We start from the raw sequence: 23,929 nt of genomic DNA, 5'->3' as shown, positions 1-23,929 counted from the left end.
ATTTTTATCTTTCCTTCTTTTTTCTGTCTCTTTTTAATGTGAATGGATTTTAATTGGAAAGAGTGACTGTTGCTTTGTACTGGTTAAATCTACTATGTGGGTTTGCATCAGTTTGTGGGTGCTGCTGTGACCACCTTTGTGTAAATGTAACTTCAGTCTCCAGCATGATCCTTTTGGTGGGATCCCACTTGTGTTAACAAGCCCTAAGCTGTGTAGCAATATTGGGTGGTACACTTGGTTTAACATAGTAAAGGATTTGTAGTAAGAAATGCTCCACACACATGAAATGGACAATATACAATATGACTTAACGCATGTTAAAAAAATACTCCATCAACAGCTGGTAATGGTTTACTGTGGAGGAGAAGGAAGAAATAATTTTTTGTTGCTGTTGTTGAGAAAACAAAAGCATTGGCACAGTCAAAAAATCACTTTTGTTGAGATCTTGCATGCTAAATTTTAACCAGAGGGACTATTTTTTTTTTCCTGGCTACATTGCACTCTCCTTTGAACTTCAGTCTAACAAATAATCTAAAAGGCTATTCAGTGTGGTTGTGCTTGTATGAAGGGTTTTGCCATCATACAAGAAGAAATATCATCTTTTCTTTTATAGTGGCCACTGTATTTTCTTTTTTAGGAGCAGAAAAAAGAGAAATTCTTGTATATGTTAGGCACAGCACAGTTTTGAAGTTACATAGCAATAGAAAAAATGGCACTGTGTGAACACTTCACTGTCTAAGAATTCCAGCTGGAATAACTGTACAGAACCAATGACCGTTGTTTTGTATGGATCCCTCCTGATGTCCATAGGGTTTTATCTGTAGTTCATTGGAGTCAAAGCCATAAATTAAATTTGTTGAGTTTTAAAAGGTTCTCCTCTTAGAGGAAGGATAAGGCTTTATAAGGATCCTCTGAATATATCAAGACTGAGAAAGTATAATTTCATCAGCTTAACATAGAGAGGATTTCTACAAGGAGCATAGAGTCTGAGCTGCTGCAAGTTGCCTTGCCTGTATCTCCAGCTGGACTTGGACCAGGATTTGTGGCAATTGCAGTCCTGTTTGGTGTAATTGGCTAGTGGGCTGTTTTCATCATTGCTCTCCTTTGATTTTAGCTGCTTCCAATGTTACCTAAACTTCTTTATTTTGCTGCAAATGGAAAGTGCACTGCTCTCACTCCCTGGGTTAGCTGTATTTGCCCAGAGTGAGGAAGGTCAGTGCACGTCCCAGAGGGATGGTTCCCTCCTGCTGGGTAGCATACCAGTTCAATGGGCTCTGCCAAGGTAAAACCGGGAGAGTAGGATTGCAAAAGCATGCAATAGTCTTCATGTTATGACCAGAGCAAAAGAAGGATGGCTGGATGGAGTCAGCTGAGCTGACAAAAGAAAACAGAAAGCACTGAAGTCCCATGACATGTGTTATCTATTATCTGAACATATAGCAAACCACTTGGGGTTTGAACACCCTATTCTGTGGGAACTTGGACAGTTGGGATATCAGCCTGAATCTCATTTGCATGAGTTTTGGGGAGCTTTGTTTCCTCCTTAGATTTTGGTTTCAAACCACATGAGCCCTGGCTGCAACATGCATTGGTGGGACAGGTGCTGCAGCCAGGGCCTTGCTTGGAACAGGCTTTCTTTCTTTGTTGAAGTTGTCTCTACTTGTGGTTTTGTCCTACAGAAATCTGTCCAATTGCCTGATCCAAGGGAGCCATCAAGCCCCAAACCTTGAAAAGACTACTCCAAACCCCACATTGTTTGGGGTATTTTCTCTTTTGGAAAGAGGAAAGAGCATTTTAGGTCTTCTCAGACATGCATAAGGATTTAATAAAAACCCCAATCCTTGATTTTTGCGTCTTGCCTGGTAGAGTTTCCTGGATGCTGTGTGTGTGACTGAGTCCCCTCTGTCCATGACACAAGTGTGCTTTGAGGCTGGACACTGCCTGGGCCAGTCTTGATTGTCAGCCAGGAGACCTAAGACATGATGTGGGTGCTTGGGTTGCACCCCTCAGGGAGTAGTGGGATGCTTGAAAGCATAAAATTTCTTATCTGACTATTCCCCCACCCAACCAAACTGAAGTCTAGTTTAGCTGTGTGGCAAGAGGTAGAACCTGAGCATCTTTTCCATTAAACTGGTGCCTGTTTTATCTTGTTGATGAAACTGCCTGATGTGTCCATCATCTTTGATTTCTTCAGTGAATGTTCATTTGTGCTATGTGGATTTAGCTTGATAAATGCAAAAATTAATTTTAAGCTCCTTTTTTCACTTTTGAAAAATATTTTTGCCTAGCAAGAAAGCAGAACCAGCTCTTAGAATATGGGGCTATATTGCATTTTCTGAACAAAAATAAGGGGTAGTCTCTTTGCTTTGCTAAAACCCCTCATTTGCTTTGTCCCAGTGCTTCTCCTTGAGACTGGAGGCCTTTTATTTGCTGGTGTTCCTTCCCAGATGCTGATTGCTGTAGTGCTGTGTGTACAACGTACACTCGATACATCATCTAAGCACTGGAAAGTGTTCATTCCCTTTGTGCAGTCTCTCAGGCCTGATGTAAAACAGGCAGAAGTGCAGCAATTCCTGCCATAATGTAACATGATTCCAGGAATTAGAAATTTCCAACTCTGAATGTACCAGGAAGCGGCAGCACACCCTGTGCCGGCGGGGATGGGCTGGCGGTGGGCTCCTCACCCTCTCCTTTTAGTGCACAAGAACAGAGGGTACAGAGGGGAGGAAGAGATGTCCACATAAATAGATTTTTTTTTTTTTACTGTAGACTCTGAAAGTTCTTCCAAGAATTAAGTCTAAAAACACCAAGTGTTAGCTAGAAAGTGGTTCTGAATGCCTCGGCTGAAAGGCTGGATCCTGCTGACATGGGAATCCATGGAAGTTTTGCCTTTGGCTTTTATGGCTGTGGGACTGCATCTGAAAAATGCTGTAAAGTGATCTGAAAAAAGTTGTGAAGCTGCAGAAACCCACAGACTAACCTGAAAAGCACGAAAGGAGGCTTTTTAGAATATATTATCATTCATGGAGAGGTTTTTGGAATGTCAAAGCGCTGGGAGTTTTACAAAGCTTGGAAACAAAAGCTTAAACTCTAAAGGAGTATCTTTAGGTTTGTTTTTTTTAAAAATCTGGAAACCCACTAAATGAAGAAAATATCAATTGTACTCAAATTCAAATAACACCAAGTTAAGAAGTTGCAAGAAATGCTTAATAAAACATGTCTAAAATTAATTATTACTAGAAAATAAGTTTTTTCCACTTGAAAACAATTGACAGGGTTTAGGAATCAAGTCTGGGGTCAAAGGGTCTTGATGGCCAAGTCAAAGGGCACCCAGAGATGTATATTAATGCGTGTCAGCTTCTAGATCCTAGAGTCAAGCAGAAGTTCATAAAAGAAACAAGGCATCTTAAGAAGAAGTGTTATTAGCAAACATCAGGTCAAAGTTTATCTTTGGGTCAGTGTGTATGGGAGGGTCATCCATTCATGCTCCTAACACAGGCGTTATCCCTAAAGCTGCCTTGGTGCAAGGTGTAAAGGGAAAATAGAAAAACTGTGAAAACTTGGTGATTTGTCAGAACACTTTGCAAGACTAAGATTTAAATTGAGCATCCTTAATGGAGCAAAGGAAAATAGGAATTTTATTTCAATTACTCTTGGTTGTGCTTTTTTTTCAATTCCTTTTTAAATCCAAAAATAAAACTTATTTTTGTATGTACATGCAGGATTCTCAGCAATGTCTTTGCACTCTTGCCTGAGTCAGAGTTGATGCTATAGGGGACAGACATGTCTTTCTTTTGAAAGGGCCAGTATAGCCAATGTCAAACCCTTTGATGTGGAGGTATTGTAAATCTTTACACGTGATCCTTCCTGGAAGCCATGGATTTCCTAAGAAGCGTGTTGACCAGTTCATCCCATTTACAACGCTGCTTCTGCAGCTCTGCTCTCTCCTCTTCCCACCGCCTTGGGTGTGGGAACCCCGGCGCCCAGGGCAGCCGTGGCCGGGGGCGCTCCGCCACTCAGACCTGGAGGAATGCTCCTGCTGTGCCGGAGCACACAAAGGCTGCCTACTTGCTTTGACAAGCCCATGCTGCAGAAAATCCTTGCAATCTTTTGTGCTTCGTGGTGTTGACTTATTTTAGTTCCACGCTAAGATGCTCCCCATTGAAACAAGCCAAAAAAAAAAAAAAAAAAAAGAAAAAATGGAATACGGTTCTTTTAAAAACTGTTATTCTGATGCCTTTAGGAGGCACTTTGCCTGGCTTTCTAAAGAGATGTGTTTGAACGGTGCAACTTTGCTTATGCTTTGGAGGAGAAGAGAATGGCATAGTTGTAGGAATAATAAATATGACTGTTCACTAAAGCCCATTATGTTTGCATTGAATGGTGATTAAAATATAATGTGCAATGATAACTGAGTATTTCTGGGAACCAGTATGACAAGAGGTGACAGGAGAGAGATTATCTGTTGGACTTTTATTTGTATAGTCTAATATTGTAGACCTGAATTGTGCATTTATACACACATTGTGCACTGGAAAGTCCTGAGCTCCAGGGACATCAGCATAATGGAAAGCCTCAGCATGCTCAGGAAAAGAGTCATGTGTTTGCTGCTCTTCAGTGCAGTTATAACAGAAGAATCCCAGCCTCTTAATTAAGTTTTTCAGTAAATCTTTCAGAATTTTGTGTTGGTAAAATATATGAGAAAAGTCTTAAGAAAAGGTCTTGAGCTGTAACAGTCAAACTTAGATGTTTTTTAGACAAAATGCTTTTCCTGTGGAAAAAGCTGACTTTTTTTCGGAGCACATCATATTTGCTAGGAGAAGTTTTCTGAGTCCAGATGGAATTCCTGGTTGGGAGTAAAGGAGAAAGTGCCTTTCCTGTCTGCTGTGAGCAGAGTATGTCCCTGCATTAGGAAGGGAATGTGTTTCCCTGGCACTGAGGTGAAAGCTGTAACTAGACCTCTCTAGCTACACTCTGTTGGGTATTTGGAGTGTGGGAGAGTCAAACTCAGATGCTTGGGGCTTATTTTGGGGGGTGTGTGTTGGGTTTTTGTTTGGTTGGATTTTAATCTGTCTTTTTTCAAGCACTCATTGGACCTTCTGAAGAGTGGAAATTCAGGAGGAGCTACTGGTCTCATAGACTGTTCAGTTGGTCTCCACTGTAAAGCATCCTGAGTGCCATGACCACATGCTTCTCCCTCTAGAAGACAATGATTCCTTCTCTCTTTCCATTTTTCACAAAAGACTTTAACTAGATTTTGGGTTTTTTTTTCCACTAGCACAAGATTGGGAAGGTGGGGGAGAAAGCTTGGAAGGAGAAATGTGAAATAAAGAGAAGGGCAAATATTCCCTTTCTCACCAAGTTGCAATCATGGTCTGAAAGCATGAAATGACACCAATTGGAAACATACCCAAAAGGCAGAGCAGCTGAACCTTTGCTGCTATAATCTGTCAAGGCTCCACTGAAGTTAATTTGAAAGTCTGCCTGTTCCTAAATAGGTGCAAAGGCCTTCCAGTGAATTGAGTGTTACCACAGGAAATCATATTAAAGGGAATGGCATTTTGGGAGTCAGTAAGTCGTCACTTCTAATGGTAGCTGCATTGAGTTTGATACAAGCTCTCAGGAAATTTGTGGGGTTGACTTTGTGAGAATATCTTTTCTGCTAAACTGAGAGTTGAAACTCTGTAAAATACTTTGTGCTAGAGCCTGGTCCTGACAGAATTCTGCTAAAAAATGTGAGCTGCGTCATGGGAACAGACTCCTGAAACCATGTTGTACGTGCGGCGCAGAATTCAGAAAGCCAAAAGTTTGTTCGATGTCTTTGTGAACTCCAAAGCTAAGGAGGACTGTGGGAATCTTGGTTCCTTCAGTGACTCAGCAGGATCAATTTTACTTCTAATTCTCTCTCCCTAATTCTGGTTGCAAAAATTAACCAAGTAACTTGAGTTTATCAGACAAAATTAAGAGTTTATCATGTTCCTAATGAAGCTTATGGCAGCATTAGTTTACTACAAGATGGTGCCCACTAAAATAATAAACAATTACTTTAAAAGAGGAAAACAACTGAATGCCAATTAAGACAAACATCAGAATGACAATGTTCCATTTTCCCACTGTACAGAGAATGATTTGTGGCCAAGGGATTACTTTTGAAATTGTTTTGAATTCTTCCCTTTAATTTATTAAATGAATCCTTCTTAGGAACTTGATTGCTAATTCACTTTAATTTAGAAAAGCCCCACTGTCTTTGGATGTAGGCAGAGCCCTCAGGGGTCTATAAAACTGTCAATAGGGCCGTTAATTTGGCTTTTCTTTTTTTCTTACGGCTTAAAGCTTAATTGTGAGAGCTGGGAAGATGCCACGGGTTTGGATTGCAGGGATTCAGTGTCTCATGTCTTCAGATCCCATCAGAAGTCATAGGAACCTTCCTGTTGCTGCTGACATGCCAAGCTAGAAAAGCTGAAAAAATCAGGGGTTTGCTGAAAGTGAGTCCCACCTGGTTTTCATGCTGGAATTGGAGATGGACAAGAACCAAGTCACTCAGCCTAAATGTCCCTCAGCTTTGGGTGGGTCTGGATCATGATCAGGATCTGAACTTTTTGTGCCTTAGGCTTGTCTCTAATTGAATCCATGCAAAACCAGACATTTCACATGACTTTGATGCAAAACCATAAATAGGCCCATTTTTTATTCAAAACGAAGTCCAGGTTTGCTTAGAAAGATCACAAACCTCCTACTGAACCTTGATGGTCCCAGATTATAATGAAAATTGAAGTCTCCAATGCAATAACATTCCTGGAGGCAAAGATGCTTGATATTTGTCTTTCTAGTTAAATGTGTTAGTGTTCAGAGGCAGGCAATAATGTCCCACTTGCTGCAAGTTGGACAGAAGATGGTCTAGACCCTTCCTTACACAGACCCTGGTTGTAATTGGGTTTCTTGGGTTAGATCCCAAACAAAATTCTTAATGGCACTTTTAGTGGTTTTTTGTCTTATATAGAACAGCATAGAAATAATTCCAAGTGATACGAGATTAAAAATGCAAAACAAAGCATGGAAGCTTGGATGAGATTTTGTTTGGGTTGAAATACATTTTGCAAACTCTTTTCCTGAGCAGTCAGACTGGAAAGAACCCAAAACTCTGAATTTTGCAAAATAGTTTTCGAGTTGAAGGTGACTTTCAAAAAGTGCAAGGATTTTGGCAATACAAATTCTGGTACCTGAGCAGAACAGCATGGCTATTATTTGATTTTAATGATGGATGCAGGCTCTTCTTTGAAGATCCCAATATGAGCATTTACTGTGAAATTATTCACTACACATATTGGCTAATTCAATTATAGGTAATCATGTATGTTAGAATTAAGTGGATGTTTATCCGAGCACAGCCTGGGTCAAAGTTTGGTTGTAAAATATTGTTTACAACTGCCTTAGACTGTGATTTGGAAAATCTGATTGGAGTGTCTGAATAGGTAATTGTCACTGAAAACATCAGAAATGTTTCCAGGCCATCTGTCACTCAGCCACTTGTTGATATTTGTATTTCTATGGTAAACAGGAGCCCTGCTCATGGACTGCCATAGTGATGGGAGCTGTACCAACACAGGTGTTGGGATTTCTCTGTGAAAAGGACCTAATGATGTGAGCACATGACATTTTTAGACTTTTAAGTAGAGATGGAGCTCTATGATGAGCAGTGGTTTCAGCTCACTGGTACCCAAAAACTGCAGCAGATGATGGCAAGCTGTCACAGTAGCAAAGCCCCTCTAGAATTCCTGTCTCACTTGATGTCTATTGAGACAACAAATGTTCTAGGCCTCTGCTGTGAGCCCAAAGGCACACTTATATGCTCCCAGGCACAGAGGAACACTGATTACTTGGCCAGCACTAGATGAAGGCAAAAAGTCCACTACCCTCACAGGGCAGCCCTCTTGCATTTGTTTCTGTGGTTTGTGGTCCCCTTGGGCAGGATTAAACCTGGGACCCTGGATCTCCCTGTCCTGCTTGTCCAACAATAAAAAGGAAACCACTTAGAGAAGCTGCCCGGAGCAGGTTTCTCCGTTGATCCCGGTTTTCCTTTGCGGACACAGGAGGCTGGCTGGCAGCGTGCAGCTTTTATTCTTTTCTGTCTCTCTGCTATTGTGCAGAGTTCACTCTGGCAGCCTCCCCCTGGATGCATCTGGGGCATCTGTCAGGCCCCTCCGTCGGGCTCTGTCCGCCTGGGTTGCAGGCCAAGTTTTGACTTCCTAATCTGTATTAACCACTTTGATGTGGCTCTCAGCAGGGTTTGACCTAAAGCAGGCAGAGAATCACATCTCACAATCCATAGGGTATGAATTGAAGAAAAAAAATTAGCATTTTAAAAATTTGCTGTCAAATAAAAAGAAAGAGCATGATTTTTGCTGAAATTCAGTTGGGTTTGAATGCTTGTCTTTTCTAAGCTTCCTAGTAAAGCCCAGCAAAATATGTGCTGCTGGTTTGCATAGGCAGGGGAGGCAGGCTGTGTGTTAGTGGTTGTTCTTCCAGTATTCATCATGGAGGTATTTCTCTTTCAGTCTGGATTTACAAGATGAGACACTCAAGCTTCCATTTTAGGACCTGTGATGTTTTCATATGGTAGCAGGAAAATGCCAAGCACTCTGGAGAGTCTGCTTTCGAGAAGCCCTCTTGTTTTGGAATGTGCTATAATATGATGTTTTCAGGAGAAATTGGAAACAAGGAGAACTACTTTTATTCCCGCCTAAGAAAGCTCTCTTGTTGCATGTTTTGTGATGAAGCTATTAGGACTCTCACTTGTGATGCTCCTGGGTACCCAGCAGTGCATATAAGAGTGTTTGCAGGCTCTGGTGCTCTTAGCACAAGTAGAAGCAAAAAAGAACTCTAAGTAGTGCCAGAGCACTGGAAGATGAAGCAGGAGCCAGGATTATTATAGCTGACATAAAGCTTCTCCCAGATCTTTTCCTGCTTCCTGCTGAATGTTGAGGACCTCTGGGGAAACAGAAAGAACCTTTAAATAGATGCTATCAATTAACCCTACAGCCTAAGAATTTAAGATAGCTGATTTTACAGAGATGAAAGACTGTAACTAAGAAACTAGGCATTTTAACTTTTCTGGATTCATCTGTTTGCATTTTGGCAATTCCCCCCCCTAATTTTAAACATTGCAAATCTGATTTGGGACCACTTTCACTGTTATCTTTGAGAATTTGCCCTATTTCCAGAGGGTAAAACTATCAGTTTTAATGAAACCATTGATTTTCAGTGTGTGGGAGATCATCTAAAAGTGAGCTTCTCTTCATAATCAAAAAAAAAAAACAAAACCCGCAGGAACTTTCATTGGGTTTCCCGTTTGGGTAAAAGGAACTAAAGTAAAAACCTTGTCTCTTCTGAGTGTGGACATTCCTGATGCCTGAGGGTGGGTGAGGGCTACATCTGAGTTAAGGGGCTGAATCCAAAGACCACCAACACAATGTGACTTGCATTTAATACTGAGAATGTAGAACTAGATTCTTCAGAATCTCTTTCTTTGGGAATGGCAAGGAGCAAGTGAGTTGTATGTGTGGTTTTGTACCTTATATATCACTTAAATACTCTCTATTTAGACAATCATATCATTTTAAGTCATTGAAATTCTGGATGATTATGTTGTAGGGACACTGTGGGAGTGGAAATAAAAGATTAGTTCAAATATATTTTGTGATGTTAGCATCCAAACAAAGCCTACAGGACTCACCAACAGGCATCCTGCCACTTGTGCTGTATGTGTATGGTGGATAGTTAAGTGAAACCAGTGTGTTTATTTCACTAAATTTGATGCAGAGTTACTTTTTCAGTTTTTGGAACTGGTAATAATTCAGAGAGACAGTTATAAATAGGTTAATATATGTAGAGGTTTCAAAGCTGGTGATATTAAGTATGTGTCTATTTAGTCAAATAATTTTTGACATCTCCACAATTAGGCATTCACGAGCAACCATCCTTCCTGCAGGTTTTCAAGAACATTTATCAGCATCTGTCAACAAGCAGTAAATGAGAGCAAATGTAAGGGAATTACATATGTCTGTGGTGTAGAGACTGGATCCAGAGTGGCTCCCAGCTGGAAGATTTTCCATGCTATAAAGGTGCTGTGGGGCTGGCTGCAGCTCAGCACAGCCCACCACTCCCTTTCATTGACTGCTCTGAGGTCAGCTGGTGCGGGGCTTTGTTCTGTTTTTTTTTTTTTTATTGGTCTGAAAAATTGCGAGTTTTCTTTGGAAATTAAGCTCCCCCTGTTTCTTTGGAATAGATAGCAATCTGTGTACCTTGCTCATTATTAGCAAGCCAGGGTCCATGTCCTCAGCCATGTCCATGTGCTTTATTTTCTCATGTTTGTTTCGTGTCAGTATTATAGCAGTGCACTGTTCAGGTGACATCTGTGAGCTCCAATACCTTTAGTGAGGTTGGTAGAAGGCAGTCCCCAGGAAATGTAATTAAAGGATGATGTCACGAGCTCATGGGCATGCAAACCTCACAGGGTGAGGAACAAGGAGCATCTGCAGGTGACCAGTTCCTGGGTGGACTCAAGGTAATTACTGTAACAGCATCATGGGCATAATGAATGAAAGAGCGCTGTGTGCTTCAGGGAGTCTTGGGCACAGAGTCCTGCACCCCCCATACTGGCACCCAAGGTAGGGGCTGGAATGAGAGGCCCCAGAGGAAGTAACACAAAGAGGTACTGAGCACCCTGCTGCTATCCTCTTGTAGGGTCCTTTTATCCCAAACACTGCAACAACCATAAAGGCAGGGGCTGTCTTTGACCAGTGGGACTGGAGGGCTCAATACCCAGTAGGACCAGATTTCATGACAGAAGATGATGGATTTTGAGGTCAGCACCTCAATTCTTATGTAGTTGTGATGGAAGTGACCTAGAGCTACTAACAGCTTTGGCTGGAAAAGAAGTATCTGGCAGGAGTAGGTAGTGGCTTCGAAAATCAGTCATAGGAAAAATATTTGATGGAAAAGATAATCTATTTTTATTGACTGAAATCTGAAAAGTGGAGGAAAAAAAGTCAGTACTTTTAATTTTCTTTCACAAAAGTCTCCTGCAAAGTTAAATAATTTCTAGAGGAAACGGAGTTGTATTCAATGACAAAATCCAATATTCTATTTAAGGAAAAAAAAAAAGTCTGGAAATATTTTGGCCATTCCTAGTCCTGCAAGCAATAAATAGAGGTGGTCATATATCTCAGTGTATCTCTGTAGTGGGTAAAAGTGACTTGAGGAGTGGTTTGGCTGCAGCTGTGGATTTAAGAAGAGATGATAAACTTGATTTCCCACTGAGACTTTGAGGACTGTAATCATGACATGGAGATGAAGCTATCTACAACAGCTTGCTCTGCTAGTGTTTTTTTGGAATCAAGAATGTTATTAATTCAGGTGCTAGTTAGACAAATAGGAAGTTTATTAAAACATTCTAATTTTTTTTTAACTTTAGCCATCTGTACAGTTTCTGTTTTCTTCAAAAATTAGCACTACTACAAGTGGAATCAGTGAAGAAATACAGAACTGATGTTGAGAAATGCTTGTAAGCCTTTTCTCTCTTGGTGTCCTCAGTAGTTTGAGCAACTCATATAACTTTAGGAGTTCTGTTTGCATGGTGTTGTTGCAAAGGATTGAGGCAAATATAATTTATAGATTTTTTTCTTCTGAAAAATCCACACTGCCTTACACAATTGAGAGATTGCTGACAACTCAATTATTTGCAGCTCTTTAACTCATTAATACAGTCTCATTATTTATCCAGAGACTCCTTCATTTGCTTTATTTAATTTCTCAGCTGACAAATTCCATCTCCCAGGGCACTCAATGTTTTCAGTCTTAATTGGTTATCAATCAGCTCTTCCATCAGCTCATACTGTCTTGAAGACATGACGCCAGTCCTTTCTTAATATGTTCTGTGATTCCTGCAAGAGAGATCTCACTTTCCTCCTAAGTCTCTCTGTCTTATATTAAAATAATCACCTAAAATTCCTAAAGTTTCTTGGGAGAAAACCTCATTTGGATTTGTAATTTTAGTTTCCTTTTTTTTAAATTTTTTTTTTAAATTTAGGGGACAAAGTTCTTTGATCCTCTGGAAGTATTTCCTTGAAATGGAAAAACTAGTTTTGTAAGTGAAGAGAAGATGCCACAATACTTTAATACAGTACCCGTGTTCTCGGCGTTACCAGGGATGCTCCCTGTGGGAAGGGCTGGAGAAATCCCCAGACGTGGGCACTGGTGAGCTCCCGGAGAGAAACAGCGAGCTGTGCTTGTGCCGAGCTTGTGCCGCGCCGCCCGGGCCGCGCTCGGGCCCGGCGCTCCCGCTCCGGGCGGCTCCGGCTGCGCGCTCCGGGCTGGGCTCGGCTCCGCTCGCCGGGCTCCGCCTGCCCCTGCTGGGAACGGAGGGACAGACGGGCCGGGCAAGGGGCAAAGCTTGCTCGGATCCAGCTTTGCTCGTGTACAGGCAGCAGAGCAGTTTTTGGGGCTAGTGAATGGAAACGCTGCACAGTCAGCGAGGATGTCTTGGCTTCGTGGGAAAAACTGTAGCAACTTAGATTTTATTTAGTCATTAAATCTGAGGTAACTCTTCTATAAATACCAACTTCTGAAAACACAGGGAAACCTCCCACAGGCTACATGACTTTTACGAAATCACAGTATTTATTTGGCTTTTTTTTTTTTTTTTTTTTTTTTAATGATGCACATACGTTTGTGTACCCCCTGGAGCATAGGATCTAAGTGCTAACAACAGTTCCTTTATATTTAGTTTTCAATATAAGCAATAAGAATTAATAATGTCAATAATGATAATGAGAATAATTATTATAATGACAATAATAGTAATCCCCCAGTACAAATTTACAGCAGTGAAAGTTGGGATCAGACCCACATGCAAAGCTGGTAAGTACTTTAGCGTTACTTGTATCAACAAAGCAAATCTCCTTTTGGCAAAGGAGGTGGGGGAACAAGAAGAGATTTTTGTAGTTGTGTTTGCAGTTTCCTTTTCCCTTCCTTTCACTCTAGAAATTCTTTATCCTTTCATGCACAGTTGAGAATTAGCCATTTATTCTTAGTGCTGGCGATGCTGTCTTTGATATTTAAAATGGAATGTGTTCCTTTTTGATGCTCTGTGATTTTGAATGAAGTACATGCTAGCAGATTAATGGTGCAGAACAGTTAGACACTGTGCATTTTTTTCTTTTACATATTATTTCATCATTGCAAAAAAAATATTTTTAAAAAAGAAGAGCCTGTGAATTGTCTATTGTTTATGCGGTGAAATTGTTTTCACAGTGTTGTCATTCTCTTCTAAGTTGAAATCATTGAATAGCTATGAGCTGTCACATTTTTTGTCACTTATAACTGCATCAAGCTGTGCTGACAAAATGTCCCTGCATAACTGTTAATATGCATTGTCATTTTAAGCATGAAACAGTTTAGCTAATGATTTATCTCTTATAATGCAGCACTTGGGGCAGCTGTATGATTTGTCTCTTTAGCAAGTCAAGTAATTTCTTTAACAAAATGTTAAGCACAGATGGGCCATAGGCTGTCAGTTAACCATTATTGTGCATGCATCTGCTTGCCTTCAATGCACTGTTTTATGTATTCAGCCACTTACTTAGGCACAGTTCTCTGAAAAGCGGAACCTACTCTGATTGGCAAATAAAATGTTCATTTGTCTCTTCTTCCTATTGTTTTGTTTTGGTAACACATGTCAGCAGCTCAATTACCCAGTTCATTAACAGCTCCCAGTGGACATGATGGCCAACCCATGATAAGGAGGGCGATTGTGGCACATATGGTCAATAATAGCCTGTCTCTTGGTAATTGTAAATAAAAGTCACTGTTGGCCTTTTCCTTTTACTGCAGCTACTGTTTTCCTTTTCACTTTGCCATACAAAGCACATTTCTTTATGTGAATCAGCCCAAACAAAATAAAAATACCATCCATTTTTCTCAAGAAGATCACTTTTATCATTGCTGTGGTGGTTGTTTCCTTTCTGTGCTGACTTTCCAGCTTAGAGCTCACAGGATATGGGCTTCCTCTTTTCCAATTCCAGCAACGGATTAATTGTTCCTATTAAGTAAACTCACAGAATGAGTTTACTTAAGTAGCAACATATTTTCTCGACATTTCTCTCATTCTCTCTTTACAGACTTTTTTAAAAGTGCCTGTGGAGTTAGTAATTTACAATTTTTTTTTGTATGTATGCCCTTTACAAATAGCAGCAGTTTTCAAAGGAGTAATTGAAGTGTGACTTAATCCTTGTTAGATGAGTGATATTCCTGTCTAGATCAGAGGCTTTATTTTTGGTTTCATTTCTCCTTCTTTGATATCATAGCCAGAATGCCAGTAGAACTGGTTAAAAGCAATTCTACTACTTGTGGGTATTTCACATTGTATCAGGTACTCTGCTGCTTTCTAGCAAGGTTGAGAATTTATTTATAAATTTGCTGATTCCTAAATTTTCACTTTTAATAGGAAAAAAGAAGCATGTAGCAGCATTAGCATGTTTTATCATAAACCCATCTGAGAAATCTTTTGTGGTTGCTTGTTTCATTCTTTGTTTCTTGAAATCTGATTTTGCTTTTCTTCTCAAAGAAAAGGAGTCCAGTTGATAACAAGTTTTGGGCTGTGACTTAATAGGGTGAAACTTTGGGTGTCCAAATCTCCCTTCTGCCCTCTTACCCCATGGATGTTGAAGCATAGAAAATGAATGGTGAATTGGGTAAGTTGCAGCTCTGAGTATCAGTAGCTTGCCCAAAAGTGCTTTGAGGGGGGAGAACCTAAACTTTAGGGGCACTCTTCTGTTCCTTGAAGCATGCTTTATCTTAGATAAACACAGCTTCAGTTGTGGTGTCTAAAGAGCTCACAGGTGGCTGTGGGGTGACTCGGGACCCCTGAGCTCGTCCCCTGCTGCCTGCCATATTCATAACTAATCTGTAGTCTCCTCCCCGGGCTGCAGGCACTCGGGGAGTTGTTGAGTGTCAGAGTTTATTTGTCCTGGTTTGATTAGCACAGACCTGGCAGGGCATATTTTCTTTTAAATGGCTCCTTGCTGTGACAGTGAGGTTTTGGGAGGAGGAGGAGGAGAGGGGGGAGCCTGGCGTCATGTTTCCCCAGGCAAACAGAGGAAAATGAAGAGCTGATGTGCTGGGAGGGAGAGAGGTGCTCTAGAGTCTTTATTATATTTTGTATGGATATAAGAGCCTTCCCCTAAACAGGACTGCTGAGAGGGAAGGAGAGAGAGGGGCTGTTAGCACGAAGCAAGGATGCCGTTTTATCTTCCTGTGGACTTTATTTTGAGGAAGAAAAGGATGTTTGGTGCGTTTCTATCTTGTCGACTGTTAAAAGCCAGCTGCTGAAAGCCTACCCCAACACAAACAAGGATCCTGGCAGGAATACCCTACTGGCCACCTACTGCTGCTCCTGGCCATTGCAGGGAGCCAGCACCAGGCGTGTGTTTGGGGAGCCTCTGACACCCCCATCCTGGGGCAGTTCTGCCGCCCTCCCTCCCTCCCTTTCCTCCTTAGTTCCCCCTCAGTGTGAGGAGGGCTGCGTTTGAGCCCCTCACCTCTGGCGGAGGAAGCAGTGTTGGAGGGACGCCTCCAGGTGCGGAGGTTTGGGGAGGGGGAGCTGGATTAACCCCTGCTGTGCATCCCCTTCACCCGGCTGCCCTCGCAGCCCCCCGGCCCAGCGCCCCCGCCTCCGCGGCAGCCGCCTTTGTGCCTCCCGCATCCTGCCAGGCAGGTGTCAGAGCCCTGAATGCGGGCAAAGGCCCCGCTGATGGATACCACAGATGGAGCGTGGAAATCGGCCCAATAGGCCTCAGCCACAGGCCATTTCTTAGGACCCAACAAAAGCCTCCAAATAAGTCAACAAAAATCCCAAAGATCACAAAGAGAAAGTGTCATTTGTCATTTGCTGTGGGTTTGTGTGGGGGTGGCGGCCCCGCTGCACTCCCCTTGCCTGCACCCGAGCAAACACGAGGAGGTCACTCGCCTCGTCTCGGCCTGCATGGCTGCGGGGATCAGGCAGGCGCTGGCAGCCACTGCCGCCACGGTGAGCCCCAGGCTGGCAGAGTGAACCCCAGCCTGGGAGAGTGAGCCCAGGGCTGGCAGAGTGAGCCCCAGGCTGGCAGAGTGAACCCCAGCCTGGGAGAGTGAGCCCCAGGGCCGGCAGAGTGAGCCCCAGGGCCGGCAGAGTGAGCCCCAGGCTGGGAGAGTGAGCCCAGGGCTGGCAGAGTGAACCCCAGGCTGGCAGAGTGAACCCCAGCCTGGGAGAGTGAGCCCAGGGCTGGCAGAGTGAACCCCAGGCTGGCAGAGTGAACCCCAGCCTGGGAGAGTGAGCCCCAGGGCTGGCAGAGTGAACCCCAGCCTGGGAGAGTGAGCCCAGGGCTGGCAGAGTGACCCCCAGGCTGGCAGAGTGAGCCCCAGGCTGGCAGAGTGAACCCCAGCCTGGGAGAGTGAGCCCAGGGCTGGCAGAGTGAACCCCAGCCTGGGAGAGTGAGCCCAGGGCTGGCAGAGTGACCCCCAGGCTGGCAGAGTGAGCCCCAGGGCTGGCAGAGTGAGCACCCCAGTGAGCCCCAGGGCTGGCAGAGTGAGCCCCAGGCTGGCAGAGTGACCCCCAGGCTGGCAGAGTGAGCCCCAGGCTGGGAGAGTGAGCCCCAGGCTGGCAGAGTGAGCCCAGGGCCGGCAGAGTGAGCACCCCAGTGAGCCCCAGGCTGGCAGAGTGAGAGCCCCAGGCTGGCAGAGTGAACCCCAGGCTGGCAGAGTGAGCCCCAGGCTGGCAGAGTGAACCCCAGCCTGGGAGAGTGAGCCCCAGGGCCGGCAGAGTGAGCCCCAGGGCCGGCAGAGTGAGCCCCAGGCTGGGAGAGTGAGCCCAGGGCTGGCAGAGTGAACCCCAGGCTGGCAGAGTGAACCCCAGCCTGGGAGAGTGAGCCCAGGGCTGGCAGAGTGAACCCCAGGCTGGCAGAGTGAACCCCAGCCTGGGAGAGTGAGCCCCAGGGCTGGCAGAGTGAACCCCAGCCTGGGAGAGTGAGCCCAGGGCTGGCAGAGTGACCCCCAGGCTGGCAGAGTGAGCCCCAGGCTGGCAGAGTGAACCCCAGCCTGGGAGAGTGAGCCCAGGGCTGGCAGAGTGAACCCCAGCCTGGGAGAGTGAGCCCAGGGCTGGCAGAGTGACCCCCAGGCTGGCAGAGTGAGCCCCAGGGCTGGCAGAGTGAGCACCCCAGTGAGCCCCAGGGCTGGCAGAGTGAGCCCCAGGCTGGCAGAGTGACCCCCAGGCTGGCAGAGTGAGCCCCAGGCTGGGAGAGTGAGCCCCAGGCTGGCAGAGTGAGCCCAGGGCCGGCAGAGTGAGCACCCCAGTGAGCCCCAGGCTGGCAGAGTGAGAGCCCCAGGCTGGCAGAGTGAACCCCAGGCTGGCAGAGTGAGCCCCAGGCTGGCAGAGTGAACACCCCAGTGAGCCCCAGGCTGGCAGAGTGAGCCCCAGGGCTGGCAGAGTGAGCAACACACTGAGCCCCAGGGCCAGCAGAATGAATATCCTGGGGAGCCCCATGGCCGGCAGAATGAACACCCCAGTGAGCTCCAGGGCTGCAGTGGCACAAGGGGGACACTCTGTGAAATTAATCTTGCTTAAATAAAGGACTGAGAAGATGGATGTGTGGAGGGTAGATAGCTAATAGACCGCTACCAAAACCCTCCCTGGCCTTTGCTATTTTTATTTTTTCTTTCCTTGGCCTTATTTTAGTGAGATTCACAGCTAGACAGAATTCATTCTGGCTGTTACACTGGGAAAAAGAGACTGTGTAATATGTTATTAAAAAATGTTACAGTGTGTAAAGAGCTACCAGAGAAGTTCTGCTCCTCCGGTCGCAGGATGATAACCTCTCCATGATAACCCCTCTGCCTGCCTCTGTCAGGTGCACTGTGTTGCAGACCTAATGCATGGGCTTTAAATGGTTGTCATGTTATTGTTATTTAATTATTCAAATGAAATGTCTTGCTGGGAAGAAGAACAGCCCACAGAATGACCTCTTGTGTGTCATTTTGTTATTCGGTTTTTGCCCCATGTGTCTATTTACGGTGTTTGGAAAAGCGATGGTTGCAGAACTCCAGGTGACCGAGTGCCTGTGACATTGGACAGTGGGGTTGTGCATTTGTGGTGATAATCAGCATACAGCAATTCCTTAGGCCACCAGACAGGTCATGAGCAGTTAAGGGACAAATAATTTCTCTTTAATTCTGTAATTACTTTTATAATTACTGCCTCCCCCATTTTGAGCTGTATAATAAGAGGGGTTCTGGTGGGGCTCCCAAGGAGCCCAGCCAGGCAATCTCCCATGGCAGTGAGTCTCCTTATATTTCTGACTTGAGGGGTTGGAATATTAGGAGCATTAGGACACATTTAAAGCCTAGTGATGTGCATGTGATATATATTTTGTGACTGTGGAGGTGATGGATGTAAAAATAACCCAGCTAAAATCTCACCAGATTTGCCAGTGCTGAATAATACCTTTGTATATAATTGAAGTCAGTAGACCTGTTAGTGAGATACTGCTTAGAGAGAGGGCAATGCACTATGGCTATTGAACATATATAAAATATATATTGTTTGTCTAAAGGCTGAGGTGTATCAAATTTTTGTGCTCAGCAGTACTCTGACCCTTCTCGCCTGTACAAATTCTAATAATGGTATTTTAATAAGAAAAAAATAAAGATAAAGGCTTCCTTGATTATAGTGATATTTAAGAATACTTTGTAAGAAATAAAAAGAGTACTGTTTGTAGTACAGACATATAGCTATCCTTTGTGAAAACATTTGTCTGACTTTCATATCACAAATAAGACAAAAGAAGCCAATGTTTTCAATAAAGCTGCACATAGCAACTAGGCCTGGCAAAAGGTAATGCCAGTGGAAGAACACAGATATAAAAGTAGTTTCATGTGATATACATTTTATCCCTACTTTAATTTTATTACTTCCTCTTTAAATTCTTGCCTTTGATTACACATATTGTTCTGGACTCTTAGATACTATAGAGTTGGTTTTTTATTGGTTTACCTTTGTGCCTTTTATATACTGCTTAATGAAATATAAAGTGAAAATGAAATTAAGTCAGGTTTTTTTAGTTCTACATTCTTTTGCAGAAAGGAATGACAATATAGGGAAACGTCAAAATTTTGCTAAGTCTTTATAAAACATTTTTAAAAAGCTAATGATACGTCTCCTGATATTTCCCCACTCAGTTGGTGAGGGAGTTCACTTCAGGAATTTAGCAGTAAATATCCCCTTTAAATTGCACAGTTTAAGCCAGCTTTTTATAGGCATATACATAGATGTGTGAAGAAGTTGTACTCACACATGAGTCTGTAAGAGCATAGTGGAGTCTGTAAGAGCATTGAAAATTCCTGACATTTCGTGTTTGACTTCCTTTTCTTTTAACTCATTGTACACAATTACAGGCAGCTTTTCTCAAAGAAGTTGTCTCCAGAAGGGACATTTCTGAGCTCTGCTTAGACCTCACCACACCAGATGAGGGCAGAGTGAAGTGGTAACCAGTGTGAGCCTGGTAGCGTGGCTGGTGTGCTCTCCTCCAGCCTAGCTGGGAAGTAAGAGCTGCTCTGCTTGAGGTGGGTGATTTGTATCTGAGAGTGACATTGGAAAAATATATTTAAAATAGCCTCTATTTCTTTTTGCTCTTGAATGACAGCATGGAGCCATCCTGTAGGGTTGTAACTTGGCAGTTGCTGAGGAAGGCAGGTGTCACTTGGCACCCTAGCTGAGAAGATTTGGGATTTGTCACTAATTCAGACAATGTATAATGTTAATTTTGGGATACCCTAGATTGCCTGTTTAATAAGGACTGAACTTGAACTGTTTAGGATAGGATGTTTGTGCTGATTCTCCTTTGTTCTAGAGAACAATATTCTCAAGAATGAGAGCCTCTTAGTGCAGTCTTGGGACAAAGTTTCACTGCAAGTAAGAGACTCTGGGAGTTGATGTTTGCTCAGTATGTGGATGCTGGGATCCACAGGAGTTTCTCCTTATGTCTGTGTTTGCTAGGTCCAGGATAATGATGCTGTCTGGAAAATGAAGACACTTTTCACAAAAGAGCCACTGGTCTGGCAGTAATTTTTTTTTTTTTTGGTGTGCAGAAATTAATAAACCTTTCAGCTGAATTGTCTGAAAAAGCAAGCACTCTGTGTTTCTCATGCTCTAAGTAAACAGATTAGCTGTATTTATTAGCTCAAACAGCTTGAGTGATATTGGAAATGTAAGATAGCTAGAAATTAACCTGGTGGGGGGTTTTAGCTGGAGCTTGAGAAACAATTTGCTTCCAAATAAATTACATGAAAAGGATTATATTAAATCAGTGTCTATATCAATAATTTCTTTGGCATTGTCGAAGTAGTAGCAGCAATGCTTGTATTTCCATTGAACAAGCAGTTTCAGCATTGCTGGGGAGTGTCTGCCCTCTTTAGGTGGTTTCCCTTGAAGTCTCAGGCAAGAAGGAATGCTGGTTGCCTGGACAGCAGCTGGTGCAAGTGAAGACTGGCTTTGAAATGCTACTTTTTTGGTTCATTGCCGTTTACTGGAGAAAGTGAGTGTGGTTGGGTACGGGAAGAGGTTCTGCTGCCTTCACAGGTATAGCTCTGGGTTCAGCTGTAGCTGGAGTTCACTTGATGGCCAGGGGAAACAAGCAATGCTGCTGGGATCTGTCTGGCCCTGTCTGTGACCTCACTATCTGCATGCCTGTGAAGTCCAGAAAGAGTTTCCATATTGATTTCTCTATAAACTGCTGATTTCAAGAGTTCGTAGACACTTCCTGGGTCATGGTCATGCTGTATGTGGTTTGTTTCTTGCTGACTTTTCTCCAGTTCTCAGGGTTTGTGAGGCGGCTTTGGTCCAAGACAGCCTCCATATGAAAGGATGTCATTGATTGATTCAATATTTTGCCGTTTTTTCTCCTTAAATAAAGCTAATTTTACCTATTTATTTTCTTTTTTGAGCATCAGCACCTCAGTCTGATGAAGGCTCTGACATTGATTCTGAACCAGATTTGCCTTTAAAAAGAAAGCAGCGTCGCAGCAGGACAACCTTCACAGCAGAACAACTGGAAGAGCTGGAAAGAGCTTTTGAGAGGACACACTACCCTGACATTTACACCAGGGAAGAACTTGCACAAAGAGCCAAGCTCACAGAGGCTCGTGTCCAGGTATGTATAATGCAAGCTGCCTAATGAAAGGAGTTTCCTTTTCTGTTAGCATGTGAGTCCTTTTATATTCCTACATGATCCTGCTATGGAGTAGAAAGAAAATGTAAACCAACATTTTTTACAGCTATAGAGTTTTTACATCTGTACACGGACAATGGTTTTACAACTGTTTAAGAGAACTGCTTTGAAAAAGCTTTTGTGTCTTCCCATTAATTGTTCCATACCTACCATGAATACAGTACAGAATCTCTGAAGAGGAAGGAGGTCTGATACCCCATTTGTTTGCTTTATCCACTTGACAGCACTCTGCATGTAACAGCTCAGCTGTTGGGCCAGTTTATAGTTACCTAACTGATTTCATCTGTTGTTGTCTGGGTCTTCCAGGCATTAAAAAGAGGAGAGAAAACATTTTTTAAAGGAAAATGTGTCTACACAGCCATGCAAGGGAGCGAGGTGGTTGGTGTAGTATCTACAGTTCACTTTCAGGTTAGATTTTGAAGTTGACTTGGTATAAATTCTGTAATATCTCTTTTATCCCCACTCTCATTTTAATTCAAAAGAAAGTAAGTGCTCAAATAACTTCTTAGTCTTCACAGCCTCATGTAGATCTGGGTTGTCTAAAACAAGCTAATGTGCCAGAGTAGTAACATGGAGTTGATTTAAATTTTTTTTAAAAAAGATGAGCCTATATTTTTAGCAGTGTAAACCTAGGAAAATAGCAGCCAAATTATCCCGGAATAAACTGCACCTCAGAGTTCAAGTTTTGATTAGGACTTCTCCTGTTTAATATCAAAGAAACACATGCTGTGAAAAGTTTAATATTGCCAGCAGAATCTTCTGCTGCTCTTTCACCACTTGACATCTATGAATTGCTGGGAGAAGTATGCCCCTTTTAAATCAGTCTGAGTTGCAATTGTTGCTAACTAATGTGTGGTTAGATGACAAGCAAAATGTTGAAGCATGTGATCTAACAAAGGAAGAGAAATGAGTGGTGACTTGTGGTCTGACCAAGGATACAGGTGAATTTGTTTTCTTTGGTAAAACTCTTATTATGGTTTGACCTTTGAAACTCAGCCTGAGGCATTCAGACTGTGCAAGCTGAAATAAGCACTACAAAACACCTCTCTGACTTTTTAAGACAATCACACCTATTGCAGCATGGCTTTATTATTGAGCATCTGGCTTGAAATGCTCAGACTTTTTACCTGCTAAATGTTTTTGCAGAAGACTTCGCGCCACATTTCTTGTAAGTGTTTATTATGGCTGTGAGAGAAAATCAGATGTGTGGATGAATTTGTCTGGAAGGCAAACTCAGTTGTGCATGACTCTTTTCTTAACATGTTTACTAAATGAAATGCTTGCAAAACAGCTCCATAGATAGACTTGGGCCAGGTAAGACCAAATCAAGCCCCAGGAATCATTTGCACACAAACATAACAAAGATAACTTGCTTCACAAGTGTTAGCAAGACGAATGGGATCTCGGAGATGATGTTTTGGTCTATGTTAGCTTCAGTGGAAAAATACGATAAAATGAAAAAGACCTTGTTCATGTTTTTCTAAATCAATGGCCCACAGCTAGAAGAAAAGCAGAACTCTCATTAACATAACAGCTGTCTTAATGTGGCTTTAACCCTGTGACTTTTTGCATTCCTCATGGCTTCCTTGGTTCCCCCGAGACGCATCCTGTCTCACACCACTCGTATGATCTACAGCCTCACGAATTCCCCAGTACCTCTGACATGGATATTTTACCTAACCCAGCATGGAAGAGAGTTCCCAGTCAATCAATGATTAAAATACCAGAACAAAACCTTTCTGGATTAAAGATGAGCTGGGGTTGAAGTAACAAGCCTGTGGGCAGTTTCCTAGTGCACTCCATCTGTCTGGTACACTTGAAGGCTGGCAGAATGATTTACCAGTGGATTAAGGGATACAGGATTTGCCTTATCAGCATTCAGCACCTCTCTATAGCCCCTTAAAATAGCCACGTATTATGGGCATGAAATAAAAGACGACCTGTGAAAAGAAAATAACCCTAAGAGACTTGAGTCTGAGAGGGCTGGATAGCCATACTGAAGTAGCATTCAAGCTTTCTTAGTCACACTTCTTTTTTGGTAACATTATGATAGAGATCAGAGATACCAAATTTTATATGGATATAGGCACAAAGATCTCTTTGACTGCTTCCCAATAAAGCATTATCTAAAAGAGCTGGCTCTTCCCGCCTGAATCCAACTAAGCCCAGAAACTGATTTATTTATTTATTTCCTTTGGAGCTGTAAGGTCCAATTTTGTGCAGTTGTTTTATATTGTCTGGGTAGTTATTTAGTTGCTTACAACTGGATCAACCTTGCTATTCCCTCTTTCCCTCTGTGTAATACTTACATCTCATGTTTTGTTTTCTCTACCCTGCCACCCTGTGCTTCCCCTTTCCTTCTGTTCCCTGAGGCTGTCTATTACTCTTGTGAAAGGAAGAGTTTTACACCACTGAACTAGGTTTTTTCTCACTTTCCCACTGCTGAAGGGTAGCCAAATGCATGTTTCTAACCTGGTTCTTGGAAGTGGGGAAAAAATCTTGCCTCTGGTCTGAGGTCTAGTGTAGAACATATCAGCCCCTAAGGGGAATTTTTTGAGAGCTACAAGCAACTGAAAACAGACTTTACACTGTGAATGTTATTTGTGTACCTAATC

The 23,929-nt window shown here is 42.9% G+C and overlaps 1 protein-coding gene across 5 annotated transcripts in view; it reads left to right on the top strand.

The window, feature by feature from the left end:
- The window catches only part of PAX3 (paired box 3), a 76,980-nt gene that overhangs the window by 31,227 nt on the left and 21,824 nt on the right, over positions 1 to 23,929 (top strand). For 4 of the 5 annotated variants that reach the window (XM_021553662.2, XM_021553661.2, XM_021553660.3 and 1 more), the window contains exon 5: positions 21,031 to 21,236. In XM_021553662.2, coding sequence (XP_021409337.2) covers positions 21,031 to 21,236 — 206 coding nt within the window. The remainder of the gene's footprint in view (positions 1 to 21,030; positions 21,237 to 23,929) is intronic. The other variant, XM_021553659.3, reaches the window with a different exon arrangement.

The sequence above is a fragment of the Lonchura striata genome, chromosome 10, assembly GCF_046129695.1.
Source record: "Lonchura striata isolate bLonStr1 chromosome 10, bLonStr1.mat, whole genome shotgun sequence".
In the NCBI taxonomy this organism is placed as follows: Eukaryota; Metazoa; Chordata; class Aves; order Passeriformes; family Estrildidae; genus Lonchura; species Lonchura striata.
Note: the sequence above shows the minus strand (reverse complement) of the source record. Positions and strands in the feature narration are given on the sequence as shown.